We start from the raw sequence: 25,796 nt of genomic DNA, 5'->3' as shown, positions 1-25,796 counted from the left end.
CCCCCTTACCTCTGCTAACCATCATTCTACTGTACTCTGTTCCTATGAGTTCAACTTTTCTATTTTTTAATATCCCACAAATAGTAAGATCATACAGTATTTATCTTTCTCTGTCTGGCTTATTTCACTTAGCAGAGTGTCCTCTAAGCTTATCCACCTTGTTGTAAATGGCAGGATTTCCTTCTTTCTCATTTACTTCTCACATTTTCTTTATCCATTCATCCATTAACAGACACTTAGGCTGTTTCTTCAACTTGGCTACTGTTGAGGAAATAATAATGCTACCATGAACATGGGGGTGCATATAGCTCTTCAAATACTAATTTTGTTTCCTTCTAATATGTACAGAGAAGTGGGATTTCTGTATATTTCTACTTTTAACTTTCTGAGGAATCTCCATGCTGTTTCCAATAATGGCTATGCCAATTTAGACTCCCACCAACAGTGTACAAAGGTTCCCTTTTTTCTACAACCTGGCCAAAACTTAATTCTTGCATTTTTGATAAAAGCCATTCTGACAGATGTGAGGTGATATCCCAGTGTGGTTTTGATTTGCATTGCCCTGATTAGTAATGCTGAATACTTTTACCTTTTCATTTATCTACTGGCCATTTGTATGTCTTCTTTGGAAAAATGTCTTTTCAGGTCCTCCACCATTTTGAGGGGGTGTGAAGTAGAAAAGGACAGCTTTATTACTGTGCCACGCAAAGGGGAACACAGTGGGCTCCTACCTCGAAAAACTGTGTGTCTCACCCACCCCCAGAGGATCTGATGAGGGTTTTCTAACAATCGCTCAAGGGTGGGGTCTCTGAAAAGATTAGGGTGTGTGTGGGGGGCCTGCACTCCTTTAATCTCCTCTCAGGTGGTTGATCTCCTCATCTTGATGAGCTTCTCTGGTCCCTTTAATCTTGCCTCAGCCTCCACCCATTGTTAACTGGATTATTTCTGTTATTTTGCTACTGAGTTGTATGAGTTACTTATATGTTGGCTATTAACCCCTTATCAGATATATGGTTTGCAAATATTTTCTCCCATTTGGTAGGCTGCCTTTTCAATGTATTGATTATTTCTTTTGCTGTGCAGAAGCTTTTTAGTTTGATGCAGTCCTACTTTTTAACTTGTGCATTTGTTTCATATGCTTATGGTATTATATGCAAAAAAACTGTTCCCAAGACCAGTGTCAAGGAGATTTTTTTCCTATGTTTATTTTCCAGGAGTTTTATAGCTTCAAGTCTCATATTTAGGACTTTAATTCATTTCAAGTTAATTTTTTTGAGTGGTGTAAAATAGGGGTCCAGTTTCATTCTTTTCTATGTGGCTATCAGAGACTTTTATTTCTTCCTTTCCTGTTGGATGATTTTTCTTTTCCCTTCCTAATTACTCTGCCTAGGACTTTCAGTACTGTGTTGAACACAAGTGATGTGAACATCCTTGCCTTCTTCTTGACCTTAGAGGAAAAGCTGAAAGCTTTCGATGATGAAGAATGATGTTAGCTGTGGGCTTGTCAGCCTTTACTACGTTGAGGTACATTCCTTCTACACCTAACTGGTTTTTTAAAATTATGAATGGATGTTGAATTTTGTCAAATGCTTTTTCTACATCTGTTGAGATTATTATATAATATTTACCCTTCATTCTGTTAATGTGTTGTATTGCCTTTATTCATTTATTGATTTGTGTATGTTGAACTAGCCTTGCATCCCAGGGATAAATATGACTTGGTTATGTGTTTGGTCCTTTTAATGTGCTGTTAAATTGGGTTTGCTAGCATTTTGTTGAGGAGTTTTGCACATGTGTTTACTAAGGATATTGGCCTGTAGGCTTTTTTCTTGTAGTGTCCTTGTCTGGCTTTGGTATCAGGGTAATGCTGGCTTCATGAAATGAGTTTGGAAGTGTTCCCTCTTCTTCAATATTTTTTGGAAAAGTTTGAGAAGAATTGGTATTAATTCTTAAATGTTTGGTTGGACTCACCAGTAAAGGTCCTGGGGTTTTCTTTGTTGGGGAGGTTTTGATTATTAATTCAATCTCCTTACTAGTAATCCATCTGTTCAGATTTCCTATTTCTTCACAATTCAGTCTTGGTAGGTTATATATTTCTAGAAATGTATTCTTTCTTCAAGGTTATCCAATTTGTTGACACATAATATTTCATAGTAATCTCTTATAATTCTTTGCATTTCTGTGGTATCAGTTGTAATGGTTCCTTTTATTGTTTATTTATTTTTTCTTAGTCTAATAAACTCTTGTTTATCTTTTCAAAAAAACAGTTTGTAGTGTCATTGGTGTTTTCTATTGTTTTCCAGCCTCTATTTCATTTACTTCTGCTATTATGTCTGTTATTTTCTTCCTTCTCCTAATTTTGGGTTCAGTTTGTTCTTCTTTTTCTGGTTCCTTGAAGTATGAAGCTAGGCTGGTTGAAAGATCTTTCTTTTATCTTGTAGACATTTATTACTATAAACTTCCCTCTTAAAACTGCTTTTGCTACATCCCATAAATTTGGTATATTATGTTTCCATTTTTGTTTCAAGATATTTTTTATTTCCCATTTGATTTATTCTTTGACTTTGGTTTGGAGTATAAGTTCTACATATTTGTGAATTTTCTAGTTTCCTCTTGTTGTTAATTTCCAGCTTCATACAACTGTGTTTGGAAAAGATACTTGGTATAATTTCAGCCTTTTAAAATTTGTTATGACTTGTTTTATGACCTAATTTATGATCTACTCCAGAGCATGTGCTGTGTTTGCTTAAGAAGACAGTATCATCTGTTGCTGTTTGATGTAATGTTCTATACATGTCTGTTTTGGCCTAAAGTGTAGCTCAAGTCTAATGTTTCATTATTGATTTTCTGTCTAAATAATTTATCCATTGTTGAAAGTGAGGTATTAAAGTCCCCTACTATCATTGTATTGTTGTCTATTTCTCCCTTTATGTCTGTTAGTATATTTGCTCAATATATTTAGGTGCTTTGATATTAGATGCATATATATATTTATAATTGTTATATCCTTTTCATGAATTGCCCCCTTTATTATTATGTAATGACCTGTTTACAGGTAAGTAAAACTCTTGTTACGTTTTTACTTAAAGTCTACTTGGTCTTATACAAGTAGAGCTACCCCTGCTCTCTCTTTGGTTTACATTTGCATGGAATATATTTTTTTAAATTCTCTTCCCATTCAGTCTGTGTGTGTTCAAATGTGAAATGAATCTCTTGTAGACAGCATATAATTGGGTCTTGCTCTTTATCCTTTCTTTTAATAAACTTTCTGCCCCTTTCTCCCTTTCCTGCCAGACTCCAATAATGCATAGATTGTTTCTCTTGATGGTACCTCATATTTCACATAAGCTTTCTTTATTCTCTGTCATTCTTTTTCTTTGTTCTTCTCTGACTGAATAATTTCAAATAACCTGTCTTCTACTTCACAGATTCTTTCTTTTGCTTAATCAAGTCTGCTACTGATGCTCTCTGTTGCTTTTTTTTTTCATTTCACTCACTGTATTCTTCAGTTTCAGATTATCTTTTTTTTTTTTACAATTGCTATTTCTCTGTTAAACTTCTTGCTTCATTTGTGTATTATTTGCCTGATTTCATTGGACTGTCCTTCTGTGCTTTCTTGTAGCTCACTGAGCCTCCTCAAAACAACTGTATTAAATTCTGTATCAGGCAAATTATAAATCTCCATTTCTTTGGGGTAGGTTACTGGAAAATTATTGTGTTCCTTTACTAGTGTCTTGTTTCCTTAATTTTTTATGTTCCTTGAAGGCTTTTGTTGTTCTAGTTACATTTGAAAAAACAGTCACCTTTTCTAGTCTTTACTGACTTGCTTAGGGAGAGAGATAACTTCATTTATTAGCCCAGCGAAGGATGCCGTGACTTTCTCAGACCTTTTCTATTGATATATCTGCTCCACACTTCTTATTTCCTCTTGGAGTGGAATTCTTTTACCTTCCTTGAGTGCATGTGAAAGGCATGGATTGGGGTCTCCTGTTTGCATGCTCAGCCCAGAGCCCACTTCCTGTGTATGCAGTGAGTACTGGAATTCTTAAGATTGTGTGCCTTCTTTTAAGTCTGCAAAGCCAGCAGAGTGCTAACAGCTTCCTCTCTGCTTTTCCTAGGGCAATGCTAAATACTCAAGTTTGTGTGCTTTCTCTCAATCCCACGGAGCTGGGCTGCCTTTCTGTGCATGCTCAATAGCCATCTGCAAAGGTTCACATTTACTGCCCATGGGGGAAGGGTCTGTGAGTGAGGTGCTCAGAGCATTAGGGATGCCCATGGACCAGTAGGAAGTGTCCACTGGTAAAGCATCCCCAGGTCTAATGGGCAGGATCCATGATGGAATCTATATAGTTGGATACACGTCCCTGCGATGTGTTACAAGCACTGCCTATTGTGTACCTGTCTCTCCCTGCCCTCAGTCATGCTGCTCACATCAGTATTCTGGATGGGGTGAGAAAGAAGTGGGCCTCTTGGCTGCATCCTACAGCCAAGAAGTTAAGCACATTGGGGAAGCTAAGCACTCACTAATATGCCCTCACTTTCCCCCAGTGAGAGCAATCTCAGAAGTTGCAGGCCAAAGGGGTCTCCTTCGGCACTGAGCTATACCACCTTGGGGGAGAGGTGATGTAGGCAAAATGAAACTCTTCCTTTACCCTGTCCAATTCACCCTATCTCAGAATTTTTTGCTCGATGTTGTGCAAGAAATGCTCCCCTGGACTCTGGACTTCTACAAAGGTACACTTGCCCATTAGTGACTGTCAAAATTGGTTTCTTTGGAGAAAGACAGTAGAAAATTCCTATTATACTATCTTCCTGGCATCACTCCTTAACATAAATTTAAACAATACCCACTACCCTCTGCTCCCAACCTGTGCAATAAAAAAATCTTATAAATAATTATTTTATTTATTTATTGTCCTTTTTTCCCCCTCAAAAAGTCTCAAGGAAGTTAAATTCCCTAATTTTTGATTAAGTCAATGTGCAAGTAAAAATATTAAATGAGAATGCTACATATTAAAATTGTACTCAGAGAATACATGAATATTATGAGTGAAAAACAAAAAAGTATTCAGCTCAAGTTTCTAAACAATAGAAACAGAAATAGAAAATAGAATTATGAAAATCAATCAAATGGAATGATAAAGAAAAAAGCTGAAATTAATGAATTAAAAACAAAAATAATTTATCTTTATAAATAAATGAAAATTTGGAGTTTGTGGAAAAAACAACTAGAAGGTAAAAAATTAAGGCTAATCAAGGAAAAATAAGAGGCTAATACATGAGTAAATTATAACTACAGAAGCAGAAAAGATGAAACTATTCCTATTTCATACAACTTAATGATAAATTTGAAAATCTCATTAAAATGACCTTTTCTAGACAAAATAAATTTAAAATACTGACACAAAAACTAGAAAATATTAATTATGTAAAAACCAAAGAAGATACAGAATAAATTTTGAAATGTTTTTCTTCACAAAAGAACCAAGCTCAGATAATATCTTTTGGGAGGCAATTCACCATGATGTTTATACACTTCTGTGACAGCTTTTATCCGGAACTATCTTTTCAAAATTTACTGCATAGACAATGTAATGCCTTCCTCTGGGGCAAAGGCTGGGCAAGTTTGCTAGAAGCTCACTTATAAAATTGGGGGTTTTCTACATTCCAGGTTCATTAGCTGTGATAAAAACCCCCTGTGTATGGAGCATCTGCCTGGACCACGTTCACGTTACTCCCATGAGACTTGGAGCCAAGGGGAACCTACAAACATGAAGCTCACACAGCCATGTGTACTGAGTAATAGTCCTCTGTCTCTCACCCAGGAGTTTCAAGTCTTCTGTCAGCTCTTGTAAAGCAGCGGCAGCTAACTTGTTAGCTTGTAAGTAAGGTAAAACCTCTGACTTTTCACATATCTTGATAGTATCATGGGAGAATTTCTCAAACTTTTAAGGAACTGAAATGCCTCATGCTATTTAGCACAGAAAAAGGAACAAAAGCTTATTATTTCATTTTTAAAACTCCAAGAAATTTCTGATACCAATATCTTGAATGAAGTACAAAACAGAAGAACTGTAGACCAATAGATGTTCAGCATTAAATGATTGGAAATTGAATCTAGTAATGCATTACAATTTTAATAAAGCATTATCAAGTAAGGTATACTTAACAATGAAATTTGATATTTGGAAACATAATTATTTTAATTGATCAAAAGAGAAAATCACATATTTATGATGTTACACTGCAGTAGGAGAAGGCATTTCAAAAGTGGCAGACCCACTAGGAAATTAATGTTACTTGGAAAAATCATAATTCCAAAGTGTGATGATAGAGTATTATCACAAAAATGTAGAAAAAAATACCAATATACAGAAAAAATGATATGGACTATAGCCAAGTAGTTGTAATAGATGCCTCTAGATAGTTGGGGAAAAAAAGCTGAAAACGTAGTTGCTTGCCAGTTCAAACAATAAAAATTCTATTTAAACTTTATATATAGTGCTTTAACCCATAATATTAGCAGTAATTCATGAACATATCTGTAAGACGTAACATGCTGTTAGAGAGAGGTGCAGAAAGAAGGGAAGTTTCTTCCTTGTTTAATGAATCATGCTCTAAGCAAACATTCAAAATATATTAAATTTTTATTTGGGAATGACTCATATTCATGCTACATTTTTCCTTTATATTCTAGTGTGACCCTCTCTTGATTTCTAACTCCTTATGATCATTGCAGGACTGGGTGGGTTTGTGCAAAAACCTGAAGGGTCCCAGAGACAAAATTAGTACTGCTTTGCTACCAGTCCTCAGATCAAAATGTTCATTCCTCAAAGAGCCGTAGATTTGAACAAGCTGCTTTAAAAAAGCAAAACGATGAACCTAATGAATGTTACTGCATGTGATTAATTAATGTTTAATCCTATCAGAATCATTTTTAAAAGAGTTATTAATTATGCAAAATACATTCTTAAGTTTTAAAAATTTCACGCTATATGAAAATCTTCTGGTGGTAAGAAAATCATCAAGGCAAACTATTCTTGCCTAGGAGATTCATTGGTCAGTCTTCTAAATGTTTCCAATGAAAATGCATTCATTTCCCACTATTAAGAACAAAGAATACATGTTTTTTATTTATAATAATACCTAATATAGCAAGTCAGTAAGCCAGGAACACAATTTACTGTTTGTAATTTGAATGTTGTCACTATATTCAAGTCTGTTTTTCACATCTTCCATTTTCCTGCTGATTACATTTTTAAATTGAGGCTAGGGTTTTGGTCATCCAATATTAAGTGCCCCCAAAACAGCAGTACTCATAAACTAGTCACGTGAATGAAGAAATGATGAGTGGCCAATAGGAGAATAATTTTTTAAATTATGTAATCTTTAAAATGATCTCAGATTAAATTTGTTTCTGATTTTTACTATGTCTGTATCTGGCTGTCCGAAAAATTAGTGAATCACTGCCTGTATATTAAGCTAAGAATTTATCACATGAAAGAGTCAAGAAATGATTCAATAGCCAAACTTGAAATAGCAATAGACAAGGGAAGAGGTATTTCCTGAGAGTGGGAAATATGAAGCAAAATAAAAACTAATAAACAATACAAAGTATTGGGAGACTGTCTCTGCTAGAACTCAATCTGGAAATTGCTTGTGTCTGCCACAGATTCACTGTATCAGTAGTTCACTGTACCCCTCTCATATCATACCCTAAGTTATAGGGAGGAGAGCAAGACTACCAAAAGAACACTAGAGAAAGGCACTGATGTAGAAAAGGCAAGTGGGACTTCTGAAGATGGCTCATGATAGATTAAAATGCTTTAAACTCCAGTTTTGTTTGGACCTTCCCAGAAGCAAAGAGGGAGATTAGTAGCTACAGCCATAGTACTCTAATGAACATGCAATACAGAAATTTTAAACTTAAGCAATTTGCATTTGCAAATTATAGGCAGTTAGTAAAAACTGAATGACATTCAAGAAATCTATCATTTAAAGATATCTCATATGGAATTGCTTACTGAAAAAGACTGAAGTTAACTCTAGCACCACACTGTCTGCTCTCTGACGTTTATGTATATTTTTCTTAAAGTATTTTATTAGCTGTTCGTATTTCTAATTCTATGGTGTGTTTTCTCGCATCCTCAATTAATTCCATTGTGGCTTTTATAAAGTTTTTTAATAAGCAATTTCTTTAGATGATCCATAATTGTGATCAATTCTTTTGTCCAGCAGGGACAACCCAGATTAATAACACCACATTTATAATGATGCCTAATAATCCTTGTTTCTTTCTGGGGATGCTTTACATTATATACATATTTACAATATTTTATCTCATCCAATTTCTAAACAGGGATGAGAATAGGTTTTCCATGAGGAATTTCATTGTCTTTCCACTCTTTCACATCAAGAACTGATCATAAACATAGATAGTGTCACTAATGATGAGCTATATCAATCTCTAAACTTTTCATGTTCGATCTCTACTCTGCTGATCATATAAGGTGAATGCACAACAAAGACCTATTCAAGACAATTTCATATAAATTAAAAGGTTATTTGAAAAGCATTATTGAGATATTTAGCAGAATCCTTAATTGTAGGAAAGCAACAGACAATTTAACCATTTTCACCTAGATGGAAGAGAACAGATGGCAAATTTCTTACGTATTATCAAGGAGAGAGGATGAGAGAGAGAGAGAGAGAGAGAGAGAGAGAGAGAGAGAGAGAGAGATTCAGCTTCTGCGTACAGCATGAATATTTGCTAAAGTATCAGTCTGATGCGGTATGGAAAGAATCTTTGAAATGCTACTGCTTTTAGCCACTATCATGCATGTGGACAGAAAAATTACACCCCAAAAAGCATACATTCATCCATTTAATCAGTCATTCAATGATTTTTTATTGAGACCCTCCCTTGTGCCAGGCATAGTTCTGAGCTTTTAGGATACAGAGGGGAATGGGTCAGAAAATTTCCTGTCTTCGTAAAGAATACATTATTATAGCAGGATTAGTAAGACAGCAAAGAAGTAAAAACGAATGAACAAAGCAAGTTCAAATAGAGATTGGTGCTAAGAAAAAAACCCGAGACTGTATGATGTGTTCGAATGGCTGGATGTAGGTACACTTTGGGATGGGAAAGCAGAGACAGCTTCGGGATGAAAAGAAATACAGCTCTCAATTACTGAGAGGCTAGTTATACAGGATTTTTTCCCTTCATCTCTCTCCTGACGACCATATTTTGTCATTTCACTAATTATTATGGTTCCATTAAAGTGTTGAAATGCCGCTCAGTAAATGATTCCTGAAATCCCAGTGTCCTCAGCACCAGTACAATTGGAAAATGTGGTAGAATTCAAACAAATAATTCCACTGCTGTGATAAAATATGAGGTGGGGAATGATGCTTAACTCAGTGAGTAACCTAAAGCGTCTTGTTTTGAGAGCTGCCTTTGACTTTAAGCCTCCCCAGTCCATCAAGCCTCCAGGAACTCCTCCAAGAGGAGAGGCAACATTTGTTGCCACTAGATGGCACCAGTTAATTTCATATTTTTAAGACGAAAAACACAAAAACCCAACATACCTTTTTCTATGTAAAAGCCACACTTAACAGGGAAAAGTGTTACTTGGCACTATTATTAATAAAAGTATTGTTCTTTTATTAATAATTTTCTTATAGGAGGGATCACAGCAATAGCATTATAGATGGTATGTTCATTCACTCACATACATGTCTATTCGATGTATATTTGTTCCAAATAATCTTTTTGAAAATGTATTAGCAATGTCTTTGAAATGTTAAAAGGAAAAAAGGGAATTGAATTTATTGAATACATATCATAATTGAATATATAAATATCAGGATCAAAAATATCTGATAAAAGTATATTATGATAATATATAATTTTTAAAGTTTTGTAGGAAATAGTTTTAATAAAATACAGTAGAGTTGTTTATTTTTTATTATTTTTACTTCATTTTAATTTTTTTATTGAAGTACAGTTGATTTACAATGTTGTATTAGTTTCAGGTGTATAGCAAAGTGATTCAGATATATGTATATATATCTATGTATATATATATATTTTTTTTTCAGATTCTTTTTCCTTATAGATTATTACAAAATATTGAGTATCGTTCCCTGTGCTATACAGTAGGTCCTTGTTGGTTATCTATGTTATATATAGTAGTGTGTATATGTTCATCTCAAACTCCTAATTTATCTCCCCCCCTTCCCCTTTGGTAACCATAAATTTGTTTTCTATGCCATACTCTTTAGAATTTTTTAATTTCATATCAAAACAACATTCTGCAGTACTTTGAATTAATTTTATACTTCCTATAACTTTCTTGCTAATTTGTTTCCATCATTCCTAGGGGTTGTTTATTTTTGAGAAGTAATTTCTGTTGCATCTCAAGTAATAGTAATATTTATAAACATATTTTTAAAAACTATGGTATTTATTATGTCAATTAAATGTAACAACAACTCTTATGAAATGTAAAATGGGATGTGAATCACTTAGCTAAATGTATATCATTTAGTCATATATCAAAAAATTTAATATGTATAACTTTATAAAACTTAATAAAACTTCAGATCTAAAAAGACACATTTTACCATATGATCTCCTTGTTTCTGACTAGTTACTGTTCAATTAAAACATACGCAAGTGTAAAATATCCTCATTTTTCAAAAAGAAGTGGCTGGTAAACATTCAAATTATGTTTATTCAGAAACAAAACTAACTATTTTCACATTTCCTGTTAAAAACGTAAAAATGGCTCTGAATAACCTGCCATCAGTAGACTTTGAAATAAAAGTACAGTGACAAAATGAGAGTGCACATAAAATGCACTGAAAAGAATGCATACAGCATTCATATGCTGTATGAATATAATTATAGGAAATAAAAAAAATGAAACATTGCATGTTTATTATGCTAACATATTTATTTAAAAAATCTAAACATCTTTGCTACTTCAGTATGAAAAATGAGTGCATCAAACTAGCTGTTAATTTGACTATCACTATATTTCCTTCATCCTAAAACAGTCCAAAAATAATACTCACCTTAACATTTGATAGATTTCTTTGCCTCATGGTAAAGAGTGCTCTGTATCTCTGTTCTTCCTCATAGATTCTCTCTTCACAGGCTTCTTTCTCATTTATGAGATGATCAAACACAGCTTGTGCATGTTCCTTTTTCTCTCTCATGGCTATAAACTGGTCCCTATGACAAAATAAAGAATTGCATTTGCCATTAATCAATTCACATTTAATTTTCTAATGTGCATTTATGATACATTTTAAAATACCCAATATTGAAAAATCTTAGACTGAATGGCTATGCAAAAATTCCCTAGTCCTTTTCATAGGCCTGTCTCCATGAGCTACATCTAAATGATCCAGGTGGAAGGCAATCTCTGGAGATTTAGCGGATTCTCTTGGCTGCCTACCCAGTGTGCCTCTGTTTTGTTGTCATTCCAGAAGAATTCCCCCTCCATGCAGCATATAACTCCAAGGGTACATTCTGATTAGATTAAGCCAACCAGCAAGAGGCTAATTATTCACCACTAAACATATATTAAGACAGTGCAGTAAGATGAAAGGCAAGAGCCAAATTCCATGTAGAAGGGGCTCAATTCACTAAATGTGAACAAGGAGTCCTGTTTTCAAATTTGCTGACAACAGCCATAGTGGAGAGAAAGAAACAAAAAATGAGTACCATGTGCTGAGCTGCTGAATCAACAAACCCTGCAGCCTACCCTACCTAGAGGCCTCCTGTTACATAAGATAATACGTTTCACTATTGTTTAAGCTGGTGTTTGAGTGTGTGTGTGTGTGTGTGTGTGTGTGTGTGTGTGTGTGTGTGCCCTAGCGTGTGTATATGTGCCCTTGTGTATTTTGTCATTTGCAACTAAGTACTTCCAGACACAGAAGTAAAATTATTTTTATGGTGAAATCAGTGGTTATATTAGGAACTATACTAGTAGAAAAAGCATCAAAAAGTGGTTAAAACAATACTGCAAAAATAAATACGCTTTAGAAATAACTTCCAGACTTGATCAGTAACCCAGAATCTAGAATAAGTGGAGCTGCAAAAGCTCAGCAGTCTTATGTTACCCACATTCATTTTCATCTCTACTGGTATGGAAAATTGAATCATTTGCACAGTTAGTTATAAAGGCAGCAGGACTAAAATTTTTGGGGGGCTAAAATGTTAAAGTGCTTTGAATATAATATCTCATTTAATACAACAACCACCCTATTAAAGAATAATTATTTCAGCCATCTAACAGATGAAAAAGCTCAACTTCGGTATTATTAGCTTGTGTAAGCTAATTAGTAAATGACAGAACCAGAATTCAAATCCAGTTCTGACTACCTCTATTTGATTCAGCAGCTCAACACAAAGTACTCATTTTTTTCCTCTCTCTCTACTATGGCTGTTATCAGGAAATTTGAAAACATGACTCTAGCCACACTTTTTAGATGGGTGTCTCTCCTTTTAAATGGAATAAAGTCCTTCCCTTTCATCTGTCTTGCCTCTGTTTTTTCCACTTCATCACTCGTACTAACAACATCCATAATTCTTATGAGATGTCCTATGTAAGCACTCACTAATATCAACATTGACACTAGGTGAAAGTATCAGTAGATTATTCCTAGTACAGTTAATCTTCAGTAATCTTCCGTTCCAGTCCTAGTTTAGGGAGTCAATATGCACAGTCAAAAGAGCACACACTTTGGAAGAGGACAAACCTAAGCTGGAGTAGCTCTACCACTAATTAGCAGTGCAATCTTAATCATTTAATTTCCCTGAGCCTCTGTTTCTCTGGCATTCATGTGGGAATGTCATGACAGGATTTAAGAATTCACTGTGAGAACTGGATGAGATAGGTGCTTAGACTGCCCACAAAATGCCTGGCACACTAGGAAGTCAATCAATCTTAGCTTTAAATCTTACTTGACACTGTCCATCATCACTGTTAATAGATTTGTAAATGATACACAGTGTCAGCTATTCTTTTTCTCCTCTTCCAGGGCAAAGGCAGAGTTTGGTCAAGTTTAGGGATGGAATTGATTCACTGGGACATGGTGACTGTTCTTGCCTGAAAAGCAATATAGTCTAGGCACAGGATGGAAGAAAATGTAAGAATTGAAATGGTAAGAATCCTGGAAAAAAAAAATTCATCAGCTCCTGAACAAAATATAAGTTTAGTGTAAATTATATAATTTCAGGCTTATCCCTTTGAGTCCCCAAATATTCTTACAGATATTAAACAATATGGATACATATCTTTCAAAGTAATATCAGGTAATATCTTCCCTGATATTCTGTATATGATATAGTAATTTTCAGGTAAAGCTGTATGATCATTTTGAAAGTAAATTTTGTAATAAACTTAAATAAAAAATAAAATCCTGTTGTAATAGCTAAACAAATCCTTGTTGAGTTCATTGACTTGACTCCATTAAGATACATGGTATTAGATTGTGCATAACTATTTTTCTGACACTTTATCCCTCAAGTGTTATGATTTTGCTAATACTGTATTAGCCTTCTATATTTAAATCAGACCATCATTCCTAAATGTGACCAATGCATATTCCTCCAGTAGTCCTCCAAATCCTGTTCTCAATGTATTATAAAATAGGAAATACTCAATAGGAAGTGTAGGTAAGTTCTAAGTGGGGGTCTATGGATACAGTAAGAGTCTTAAAGCATGATTATTCTCAAAGTGAAAGGCCTTTGTCAGGTATGCCCCAGACGAATGAGGGGACTGTATAAGAGGCTTTTGAAGACAATTAATGTGAATAAATTACATGAGGTTTTATAGAATTTCTAAACTCTTACCTCAAAACTGTTATCAAAAAAGGTTGGGTGAAAAAATATATATTATTAACCATGTCATATAAGTGAAAAATGCTGAAATTAGTGGGAGAGGTTATGAATTTCATAATGAATAAAAGTTCTTATGCTTGGAAAAGGAGAAACATTAGCAGTTATTACAATAAGAATAAACCCAGAGGAGCAATGAAAAATGACAGCAATTTATGATTATGTTTTTAAACCAAAATTATCAAATATCACATGTATATTTCATATCAAATCATGATAGAAAATATGGATCATTTGAAGAATAAATTTTAAACATGGAAATTTGATCACACCTCTTTATTAAATGATATATTAAGCATTTAATATTTTGATAAATTTTAAGTACTTACTTTAAACAGTCAAGTGTGTGGTCAAAAACATTCTTTTCCTTTTGTTTTTCTTCTAAGTCTTTATTCAATTGATTTATTTTTGCATGATAAATACTTGTTTTACTTTTAGTGGTCTCTATTTCTTTGAAAGTTATTGAGCATTTATCCTGAAAAAAAAAATTCAGGAATATTTTAAGTACTAGGATTTTCAAATCCTTGCAATTTAGAAACACAAATACTTTTGGCCATGCGAACAATTAAAAGCAAATAGTAATCTCTTATCAATATAAGTAACAACTTAGGTTTGTGTTCTCTTCTCTTACATCTGATGAGGTTTTCTAAAAGATGGGTTATAACTACCTAGTCTCTCTCCCCGCCCTTCCTCTCCCTCCCTCTCTACCCTGCACTAACTTGTCTCCCCTCCCACACACATACATGCACAACCGAAAGGCATGTCTCTTAAGATGCCAGCATGTGGTCATGGGTTATCAAACATGTACACTAAAGGCAGGCAAGGATATATATTGTTCTGATGTTTAAGAAAAAGGAGTCAATGTTTAATACCAGCACAATTCCCCAAGGCTGGCCAGTCCAATTCCAGATTGGAGATTTGATTTTGTATCAATTTTTGCATGATCCCTTCGTAACTGTTGGTGTTTATGTTGACGGACTGATTCACTGACTGGGTGACTGACTCACTGAAGGTTGTTTTTCCCCACGTCTCGCACTGCTTCTAGCTGGTGCTGCTCTCCCAGTGGATTTCACAGTCTCAATTGCTCCCGTTGCTCCTGTTTTCCTCCAGTTTTCCCCATGTGCTTTCTAATTCTTTCTCTATTCTTACAGATTTCAAGAAGAAAGAATTGGTAATCTTTTATACTTATTTTCCTATAAAAATCTTCTGTTTGTCCAAGATTTGGAAAATTGAGTACTGTATTTGAATTTTCATATCATCCCTTCTTTTCTTTTTTTTTCTGGAACTTCTGGAACTCTTCTACTAATAAATGGGTTTTTTTTGGTTGGTTTGTTTGTTTGGTACCAGAAGGTAGTTGAGATGGCTGACAAGGATTCTTCAGTGGGCCTACTAGGATATTATGTTATTTCTGGGAGAAAATTCAAGCAAACAAAAAGTGTGAGAAGGCACAAGTATGGGTAAAAATAAGTAGGAACAAGTCAGAGAGGATGGGCAATTGTGGGTACAGCACGCTATCACGAAACCTGACTTTTCGTTCAGATTCCATAACGCATTCAGTAATACTGTTTAGCTTGGCCCATGACTGAAATGCTTACACACAGTAAAAGATAAAATTATTTGTCTAACTTAGGTTCTTAGAAGGTAGAAATGCTGGTGTAGTGTTGTTTATATACCAGTCAACATAATGAGGACTTAATAAATGCTATTAATGATGTTTGCAAGTTTCTTCAGGATGGGGTTCCATAGCATGACACACAAGGCATTGCCTGTCTCACTAGCTTCATATATTTGCACTCTTATAACTCTTATAACTCTGGTCATACCAAAGTGCTTGCAATTCCACAAAAACATAGCATTCTCACATGATCTCCTTGCTTTGCAAACACAAGGTCTGTTTCTAAAAAGCCCTTACTTCATTTCTTCAAGTTAAAATTTATATAATAATAATAATAATAATGCTAACAATTATTGAAACCAATAATTTCAATAATTGGAAACCATTTGTTGAATTCAACCATTTGTTGAATGCTTCCAGTGCCAATTATTCTTTTAGTCTTTTTGCGTATATCATCTCTGTTCTCTAAACATCACGGCAAGGCAAATATTCAACCTTCAATTTCTCCATTAGTAATTATCATTCTTAGACATCACCTCCTCTGAAAAATCTTCCTGGATGCCCTTGATTCAGCTGCATTTCCTCCTTCTTGACTCTTCCCACACCATTACACCATTGTCGTGGCTCTGCTCACAATGTATTAAGGCTGTCTGTTTCCTTGTCTGATCCCCAGCAAGATGATGTGTTTCTTGAGTGAACCAACTTCTTCTTTTACTTCTCCAACTCCAGGAAATTCCAACAATGTTTAAGACATTTTAAGTACTCAGTAGTAATTGGAAAGACATCAATTTGAAGGACAAACAAAAGAAAATGAACCCTTCTTCTCTAACCCTCAAACTCTTAGTAACTTCTCTAATACTGAGCATACACACAAAGTATTCAGCCATGTTTTTCATTGGAATTTATTTATATTTGTTAACCTTTGGAAAATTTTAGTTACTATTTTAGCAAATATTCAGATGTGGATATAAGAACTGTGGTGGCATTCCACTGCAGTCTTGAACACATATGTTTTATTTTTTGTGACACATGTTACAAGTAATTTGTCATCAATAACAGCAGTGTGCTGGGTTGTAAGAGCTGGCCTGAATGTTTTGTTCCTGATATTAATGGATTTATTTTTAATGTTTCATAATTAAGTATCATGTTTGCTGGAAAATACTGGTAGACACTATAACACATGTTATTAAGGTATGGATGTTTTCATTATATATCTAGACAGTTAAGAGGTTTCTTAAAATCAGTGGCTTTCAAATTTTATCAAATATTTTAGGCTAACTGTCTTTCACTTGTGTAAATGCAGTGAATTATATTAGTACACTTGTTTATGCTCAATCATCTTCACATTCTTCAAAGGAATCTTATTTTGTAAAGTACAGTATTTTTAGCACGTTGGAAAATTCAATTCACTGATATATTTAAGATTTTGTCATCTATGTTCAAAAGTGAGATCACCTACAGATTTCTTACTTATGCTAATATTCTTCATGTTGTTATTTCAGGGTTATACTTTTATAGAATAAATTTAGAAGCTTTCCATGCTTTCTTATGCTCTCTGCCTGGTTTTGTGGGGAGGCCTATAAAGCATCTGTGCTTGTTCTTGCCGTTACTGGTAGAGTTTAGACCAGTTTTATTGTTATTGATCCATTTTTGTTATTTTTTTCTCTTCACCCAGTTTTCATCATTTGTATTTCAAAAATAAATTATATACTTCATCAAGATTTTAAAACAAATTGCTATGCAATTTCGTATATAATTATGTCTCTTTTAATTTTTATCATGGCACGTTCTTTTTGCCTTTCATAGATATGCCAAGTATTTTTAGTTCTTCTTACCAAAATAATTTATTGGTAATACCAAATTATAATGTTGGCCCAGTCCATAAATTTTGCTTTATAGTTTATCATCAGTCACTTGTAATAAATGGTAATTTGTAATTTTAAATATTCCTTAACACAGAAGTAAATAAAGAAAATGTGATTTAAAAAACATTTCCAGTGGTCTACATATTTTTTCTTTCTGCTATATTTTTTGTTATTGAGTTCTGATTTTACTTCACTGAGGTCAATAAAAGTAACCTGTATGATTTGACCAGTATAATGTAATGGTCAGGAGCAGAGCTTCTAGTGCCAGATACATTGAATTAACAAGCTGGGTGAAACTGAACAAGTTAATTAAAAAACAATGCATCAGATTCTTCAACTGTAGAATGCAGATAATAATAGTACACTCTTCATAGGGTTATCATGAAGATGAAATTAGTTAATAGGTCTGAGCACTTAGAACAATGCCTGACATATAAAAACATGCAAAATATTAATATCTGTTATTATTATACATATTATTTTCCTTGGTAATTTTAAAAAATATTTCTTTTGTGGCCCTGTACAGGGTCAACTTTATTTAAAGGATATGATTACACCTCCATCTCATGGCCCACAAGCTGTCCACTAACAAATCATATTGGTGTTACCTTTAAAATATATCCAGAGGATAGCAAGTTAAAGAAAATGGACTATCTCTACTTCCCCATCTCCAATGATTCTCTAAAGTTAGAATGTTACATGTGAGGATTTTAAGGGAGTAAATATTTCTAAGTTGGAAAAAGCCCTGAAGTCCTTTGATATATAGCCATTTGTTCATGCCGCCTACATACCAGCTTGAGGGTAACATTTAGACGTCAGATATTAACAAATGTTTCAATCTGTACATTGGTCTCATCTTCAGAATCATGGTACTATCTCAGACACTACAAATCCCTATCTCTACTTTGTAGGAAAGGTAACAGAAGGATACACTATACCAGTGGGAAAGACACTGTAAGAGAGAAAATGAAGACACAGAGACTGTGTGTGTGTGTGTGTGTGTGTGTGTGTGTGTGTGTGCGCGCGCGCGTGCGCACGCGCCCATGTGCATGCATGCATGCAGAATCAACTTAGTGCAACCAATTAGAAATCAGAGACATCCACCTAAAATTAAATTTGCTGGCATAGTTTTCATTGAGATGAAAAGGTTGTAAATTCAAAATTATTTTTTGACATTAAATTTCTTACCTCAGTTTTCATTAATGCATCCCGGGTTTTCTTCCCCTTTCTTCGTAATTTTTTCTTTGTTTTCTCTACATTTCTTTTAACATATTCTTTCCTCTCAATTATTTCACCTAGTAACTATAGGACATTTAGAAATTAAGATGTGCAACATTTACAATCCAATTATCTTGCTTTAGACCAGATAGTTCCCAAGCAACTATTTTAATAACAACAACATATATTTTGGTATAAAAGGAAAGGAATTCACCACACATGAATTACAAAAACATACTAGGATATCCATAATCCCAATATTCAATTTGAATTACCCAAGAAAATAAAAGTCTAATCAATTTTAACTAAGTAACAAAAACTAATAAACTCACATAGAAATAAATTTTCCTCACAATATTTAAAATATTTTAACCAAAATTAAAACTCCAAATTTTCAGCAATCATTATAGAAAGTGTATGAAAACTTACTCTTTCAAGGAGTTTATGTTAAATTAATAGTTCTTATGATTTATACACTATTAAAGAATAATAAAACAAAAATGATTACTGCACTACAAGAAAGTATAAAACAATGGCTATTATAAAATAGGAAAAGATAGAAGTTATTAATCTTTTCTGGAATTCATTATCATACTCAGATGATTACACCAAGGCTTTGATGCAATTAATAAACTCCTATCATTAATGTAAGGAGGAGCCATTATTAAAATCATTTATATCACTAGGTGTTAGTACTGGTTATATATTCATTACACGAGCTCTAGGATAAGCATTTACAAGCCCCGAGAAGTACACTCAGAATTTGCTGTTTCCATGGTTTATGGCATTGTACAAGTGGCTTCATGCAGGTAGGCCCAAATTTTCTCATGTCTATGTTACAGATAAACTCTCTCTTGCCTACTTCAGAGAGATGCTTTGAAGACCAAAATAAACATTCGTAATAGGAAAACTTTGAAAATCACAAAGTTTTTAAAATAATGAAATTTTGAAAATTATTAAAGACTAAAAATATAAAGTTACATCATCATTTGCAAAGAAAAAAAAAACACCCTGTTGCCAAAATGGCCCAAATGAATATATGTACATCCTCCCTGCAGCCAAGGACAAGAATGTATAATTCCTACCACACCTTCTAATTCTCCAAAAGACTAATGATACGATGTATGCATATTTTTCTTTGGGAAGGGCTAGTAATATCAGTTACTGCCATAAACTTGTTGTTTTGAAAATATTTTATTAACATTTGCTTTATTTTTCATCCTAGCTGTCTTAACTTCATTTACATACATCAAAAATTTACCACGAAAATGTCAAGATGCATTATATTCTATATTTGAGCAAACGTAGCTTTGGAATTTTATTAATAAGCAGTGAAGACTTTGAATTAAATTTACTACAGTGGGTAATCATACCAGATAAATCACTACTCACCCATTTGAAAACTGCTTTTCCTAAGTACTTTCTAAGATAAAGTGTCGAGTTCTAGGTAATAGCGTTAATAACCTTGCTATATAATTCCACTGTAGATCAGTTGTGTGGTCATAAAATAGTTACTTATTTTGTCCATGCTTTTGTGTCTTCCTATGTGAAATCATAATTTTCCAAATGATAATGTAAAATCGCATAGATGATTTATTGACCTGAATATTCCTGCAAATTAGTTTCTGGATTAATTATAAATGCTTACATCAGAATGTTCTTCGTGGCAAGTTCTGAGTTTTACAGCTTCTTCTTCTAGTTTAAGCAGTGGTATCTTCGTTTTTGCCAGTGCTAAGGCATATATTGCTTTCTTTCTCATAAGATCCTGCTTCTCAAGTGCCTGCTCTTCTTGAAGGGAAAAGAGTCTTTTCTGCCAGCAAAGATTTTTAAAATGATTCATTGTTATTAATTACCTAAACATTTATTGAGACTCTATCCTGTGCTGGTCAGTAATGTCTAAAAATGAAAACAATAAATGCCACCATAAAAAAGCAATAGGTACGAATATAGCATATTTAAAAAGAACAGAGGTAATATTACAAAAAATGAGAGGAAAAAATTTAATAGACAATAAAAATCAGATATCCTTAAGTACTGGAGGATAATAAGGTTAGACGGCACGTTAATGACAAATATTGAAATATATGTAATTCCTGCATTCTAAGACCAAATAAAACTAATAAACAAGAAGTTAATAACAAACTATTAAGCAAAAAGGATTGGAAGATTATGGAATTATTGGGCTTATCTACAGAGAGAAATAAATTAGGGAATTTGGCATTTTCAAGCATATAGAATTAGAGAGACACTGCTTTTATATGTTTGAAAATATCAAATTTCCCAATAGAAAAAAAATCACAAAATTTGTGTTTGCCTCAAAAAGAAACAGAGGTGCAGATAATCTCAAATAATTTTTAAAATTAACACTGTCTTAGACTGTTTTGCCTCTTGATTTTATTCTTTTTATAGTAATGGTTTCAAATATTTATGTATTTCTGAAGGGGAGGCAGTCTATAAACATGCCAGTGTTCAGAACACCCAATCTAGGTCCCAAAGGATATGCAGGTGGTAGATAAAGATTTTTTAAAAAGTAAAATTGATTTTGCTAGTTATAATGCTTTAGTTTCAAAATCTTTATATAGAAATATCATAGCATGTTTTCTTTTCAGTCTTAAATAAAAGAGTCCAATTGAAAGACATTAAAAGTAAAGAAAACATGACATCATCACAAAGCAAACTAAAGAGACACTTAGGAATAAGATCCCACTGCCCTTTTACTAGGCTGGCAGAAATTCCCATTAAACCACAAAATGAGATATGTATATGAGAGGTCAGTTTCTTTATGCATGATCAGACACTGCTAGTCGTACACAGAGGGCAACTGTCATCAACTAAGGAGAGAAAACTGCTGGCTTGCAAACCAAGTAGTGAAAAGATGCCTCATTACAGGCAAATTTAAAATGCTACGTAAAATGAAAATCAAAGGAAGAATAAAATATTGAAACCAAATTGGGATTACCTGAATCATCATTCCATTAGCCACTTCACTTCGAGTGAGTTTTTTCAAGAATTCTTCTCTGCCCTATATATTATCAAATTTTTTAAAAAGGAGGTTTTATTTATAGAATATCAAAAAACATTTTAAAACAACTGCTAACATAAAATGCATTTTACTTAGGTTAAAACGAAGAGTAAACTGCTCATTACAAATTGAGTGTTATAATTTTTTATAAATAAACCTGATGTTATCTGAGGCAAAATTAGTAAGTGCTACAAGACCAGGAAATAGAATACAGAATTTCCGTCCAATTTAGTTTGTATTTTATAATCCTGAACTGAAATACCGAAGTAGGAAAATAAAACAGGAAAAACTAGATAGTCTTCAATCCCTCTTTTAAAAAACTATCTGTTTGTTTTTAATACTATTTTCCAGAATGAACATATTCAATTTTGAAGGCAAGGTAAATTCAAGTTTAAAGTTTGCAAAATATGATCAGATTCTAGCCATTTGGCTAGAAAAATTTCTTTTTTTCCCTTTCTTATTTAAAAAAAATCATTTCTTGAAAGTTAGTGGGCAAAAAATATGTGGAAAAATCTTCTCTTTTGCTACTTGGATAGAGAGTCTTAAATTCTTCATAGTTGTACTTTATATCATCACAAAACCAGATTTAGAAATAACTCAAAAATTTCCTTCTGCTTTTAGAATTACATCTTGGAACCTCTTAGTGAGGGAGGAGCTGTCTTGGATTTAAGCTGTCCTCCATATTCAAAAGAGATGTATAGCTTTGTAAAGAAGAACAGTGGAGGTTGAGAAATGTCTCTAAAATTCCTACTTCATTACTGAACCCCTCATCATATCACAGAATCTACACAGACATTATAAAGAAACAAGTCAGTAAGTCTCTCCTACAGCCCTTCCTTTTCTTAGTATAGCAACCCATCAAAATTACACTCTCCTAAAGTAAAAAAAGTTACTCTCCTAAAGTAAAAAAAGTAACTTCAAAGAAAGAAAGAGGAGATAAAGAAACTATTATCTTTAAATATTACTTCACCTAAGGACATACCTAAACCTAAAACCAATTTATACAATGATGTATTTTGATAATTTAAAAGAAATTAGTTGCCTTTTAAAAAAATAGATTTTTAAAGGAGTATAATTGCTTCACAATACTGTGTTAGTTTCCATTGTACAAAAAAGTGAATCAGCCATATGCATACATATACCCCCATGTCCCCCCTCTCAAGCCTCCCTCCCACCTTCCCTATCCCATCCCTCTAGGTGGTCACAAAGCACCGAGCTGATCTCCCTGTGCTATGCTGCTGCTTCCCACTAGATAACTATTTTACATTTGGTAGTGAATATATGTCGATGCTACTTTCACTTCACCCCAGCTTCCCCTTCTCATCCTGTGTCCTCAAGTCCATTCTCTAGGTCTATGTCTTTATTCCTGCCCTGGCACTAGGTTCATCAGTACCAATTTTTTTTTCTTAGATTCCATATATATGTGTTAGAATATGGTATTTGTTTTTCTCTTTCTGACTTACTTCATTCTGTATGACAGACTCTAGGTCCATCCACCTCACTATAAATAACTCAATTTTGCTTTTTATGGCTGAGTAATATTCCACTGCATACATGTGCCACATCTCCTTTATTCATTCATCTGTCAATGGTCATTTAGGTTGCTTCCATGTCCTGGCTATTGTAAATAGTGTTGCAATGAACATTGGGGTACATGTCTCTTTTTGAATTATGGTTTTCTCAGGGTATATAGGCCCAGTAGTAGCATTGCTGGGTCATAAGGTAGTTCTATTTTTAGTTTCTTAAGAAACCTGCATACTGTTCTCCATAGTGGTTGTATCAATTTACATTCCCACCAAAAATGCAAGAGGGTTCCCTGTTCTCCACACCCTCTCCAGCATTTATTGTTTCTAGATTTTTTGATGATACACATTCTGACTGGTGTGAGGTGATACCTCATTGCAGCATTGATTTGTATTTCTCTAATAATTAGTGATGTTGAGCAGCTTTTCACGTGCCTCTTGGCCATCTGTATGTCTTCTTTGGTGAAATGTCTATTTAGGTCTTCTGCCCATTTTTTAATTGGGTTGTTTGTTTTTGTGATATTGAGCTGCACGAGCTGTTTGTATATTTTGGAGATTAATCCTTTGTCTGTTGCTTCATTTGCAAATATTTTCTCCCATTCTGAAGGTTGTCTTTTCATCTTGTTTATGGTTTCCTTTGCTGTGCAAAAGCTTTGAAGTTTCATTAGGTCCCATTTGTTTATTTTTGTTTTTATTTCCATTACTCTAGGAGGCAGGTCAAAAAAGATCTTGCTGTGGTTTATGTCAGAGTGTTTTTCCTATGTTTCCCTCTAAGAGTTTTATAGTGTCTGGCCTTACATTTAGGTCTTTGATCCATTTTAAGTTTATTTCTGTGTATGGTGTTAGGTAGTGTTCTAATTTCATTCTTTTATATGTAGCTGTCCAGTTTTCCAAGCACCACTTATTGAAGAGGCTGTCTTTTCTCCATTGTATGTTCTTGCTTCATTTGTCGTAAATTAGGTGACCATATGTGCGTGGGTTTATCTCTGGGCTTTCTATCCTGTTCCATTGATGTATATTTCTGTTTTTGTGCCAGTACCACACTGTGTTGATTACTGTAGCTTTGTAGTATACTTTGAAGTCTGGGAGCCTGATTCCTCCAGCTCCATTTTTCTTTCTCAAGATTGCTTTGGCTATTCGGGGCTTTTTGTGTTTCCATATGAATTGTAAAATTTTTTGTTCTAATTCTGTGATGAATGCCATTGGTAGATGAATAGGGACTGCACTGAATCTGCAGATTGCTTTGGTAGTTGCCTCTTCTAACATGACAACAGATACAGTGGTTTTATCAAATAAACATGTAATAATGGAGCCAAATTAAAAATGCCTCTACAGACTGGAAAAAAATACACTGTATTCCAGAATAGAGTGTTACATTTGAACTTTGTCTGAAAGTAACTGAAAAATGTGTGTGTGTGTGTTTGTGTGTGTGTGTGTGTGTCAAGGAGATGAGTTGGGAAATAGTAAGGCATGAAGATGAAATGATAAACTATCAGCTTATACATAATCTTTAAAGCCATAGTAAGAAAATTAATGAAGAATGTTAAGCAAGGTGTCTGTTGCAAAAAGGTCACTCTGATTGCAATGGGGATTAGTTTGTGTTTCCTTAAAATTCATTCATTCATCCTTTGAAGTTTTGTTTTTATAATAGTAAGAGAGAAATCTATTGTTTAAGTGAATTCAAGTCCTTGAACTTATATAAATTAACATCGTTCAAGAAGAACTTGTGAATATAAGGCCAATAAAAACTGTAGGCAGTATATGAGACATTATAATAAAATAGACCAGAAGTCCAAAGGTGCAAGAGTAAAACAATTGCATTTCTTTGAAAAGAAGGGAAAGAGTCCCTTGAAATTTTGAAACCTGTATTTCTACACAAAACCAACTCAACCTATTACCAGTGGACAAATCTGCACTCTCCATCAGAAAAACATCTGGAGTTTCACTCTTTCCTCTCAGGGAACTCTTTCAAGCTCTGTTTTCTGCCATGCCCCAAACCTCTGTGACTCAGAGAGCAAGGTCAAATGACTGGTCACCAAAACGGAAAAATAGCTGTTACTTACTGCTTGGGCTGCCAATTTCAACTTCCACCAGCCACAGGGAGCATTTCCAGCCAGATGCTCAAGGCCTTCCCTCAGGACTATCGCCTCCCTCCCACTTCCTGGAAGTCTGATTGGTGCACTGGCAAGATGCTGGGAAGTTTGCCAGTTCCTAGGAGAACTACTGACTTACCATGACCTTCAAAACATCCTAGAACACGCCAAAGAGTGATATAAGGTGATCTCTGATGGTCACAAGTCTCAGGCCACACAGTGAAATATCTGAGCGAGGTGACTTATTTGTCTTCCTGTTCTGTTGTCACAGGCAGCATTCTCTGTAAAGCTGACTCTGAGGTGGGGTTTGGTATGCAGGATTCTTATTAAGGAGTGCACCTGGAATCAACTCCTGTTGGACAGGAGCGGGGACCAGTGGGAAGACAGGGAGAAGATCAAGGACTGGGCAGAAACATAGGCTGAGCTGCAAAGCAGCCCAACAACAACCTCAGTCAGCTCCATGGGGAGTCCTGGAGCAAGAAGGGGCCTTCGGCTTTGCCCCAAGTCAGACCAAGGTGGCAAGGCTACTCCTCTATTTATCAGTCGTT

General features: G+C 34.2%; 1 protein-coding gene across 1 annotated transcript in view; it reads right to left on the bottom strand.

The window, feature by feature from the left end:
* CCDC178 (coiled-coil domain containing 178) overlaps positions 1-25,796 on the bottom strand; it is a 370,210-nt gene that overhangs the window by 225,367 nt on the left and 119,047 nt on the right. Inside the window, exons 13-17 of the mRNA XM_060170501.1 lie at positions 21,570-21,632; positions 20,259-20,420; positions 18,581-18,694; positions 14,242-14,387; positions 11,080-11,239 (exon numbers count right to left, since the gene is read on the bottom strand). Of these exons, the coding sequence (XP_060026484.1) occupies positions 11,080-11,239; positions 14,242-14,387; positions 18,581-18,694; positions 20,259-20,420; positions 21,570-21,632 (645 nt within the window). The remainder of the gene's footprint in view (positions 1-11,079; positions 11,240-14,241; positions 14,388-18,580; positions 18,695-20,258; positions 20,421-21,569; positions 21,633-25,796) is intronic.

Source organism: Lagenorhynchus albirostris, chromosome 14 (assembly GCF_949774975.1).
Source record: "Lagenorhynchus albirostris chromosome 14, mLagAlb1.1, whole genome shotgun sequence".
Lineage (NCBI taxonomy): Eukaryota > Metazoa > Chordata > Mammalia > Artiodactyla > Delphinidae > Lagenorhynchus > Lagenorhynchus albirostris.
This window is presented reverse-complemented; position numbering and strand designations above follow the sequence as displayed.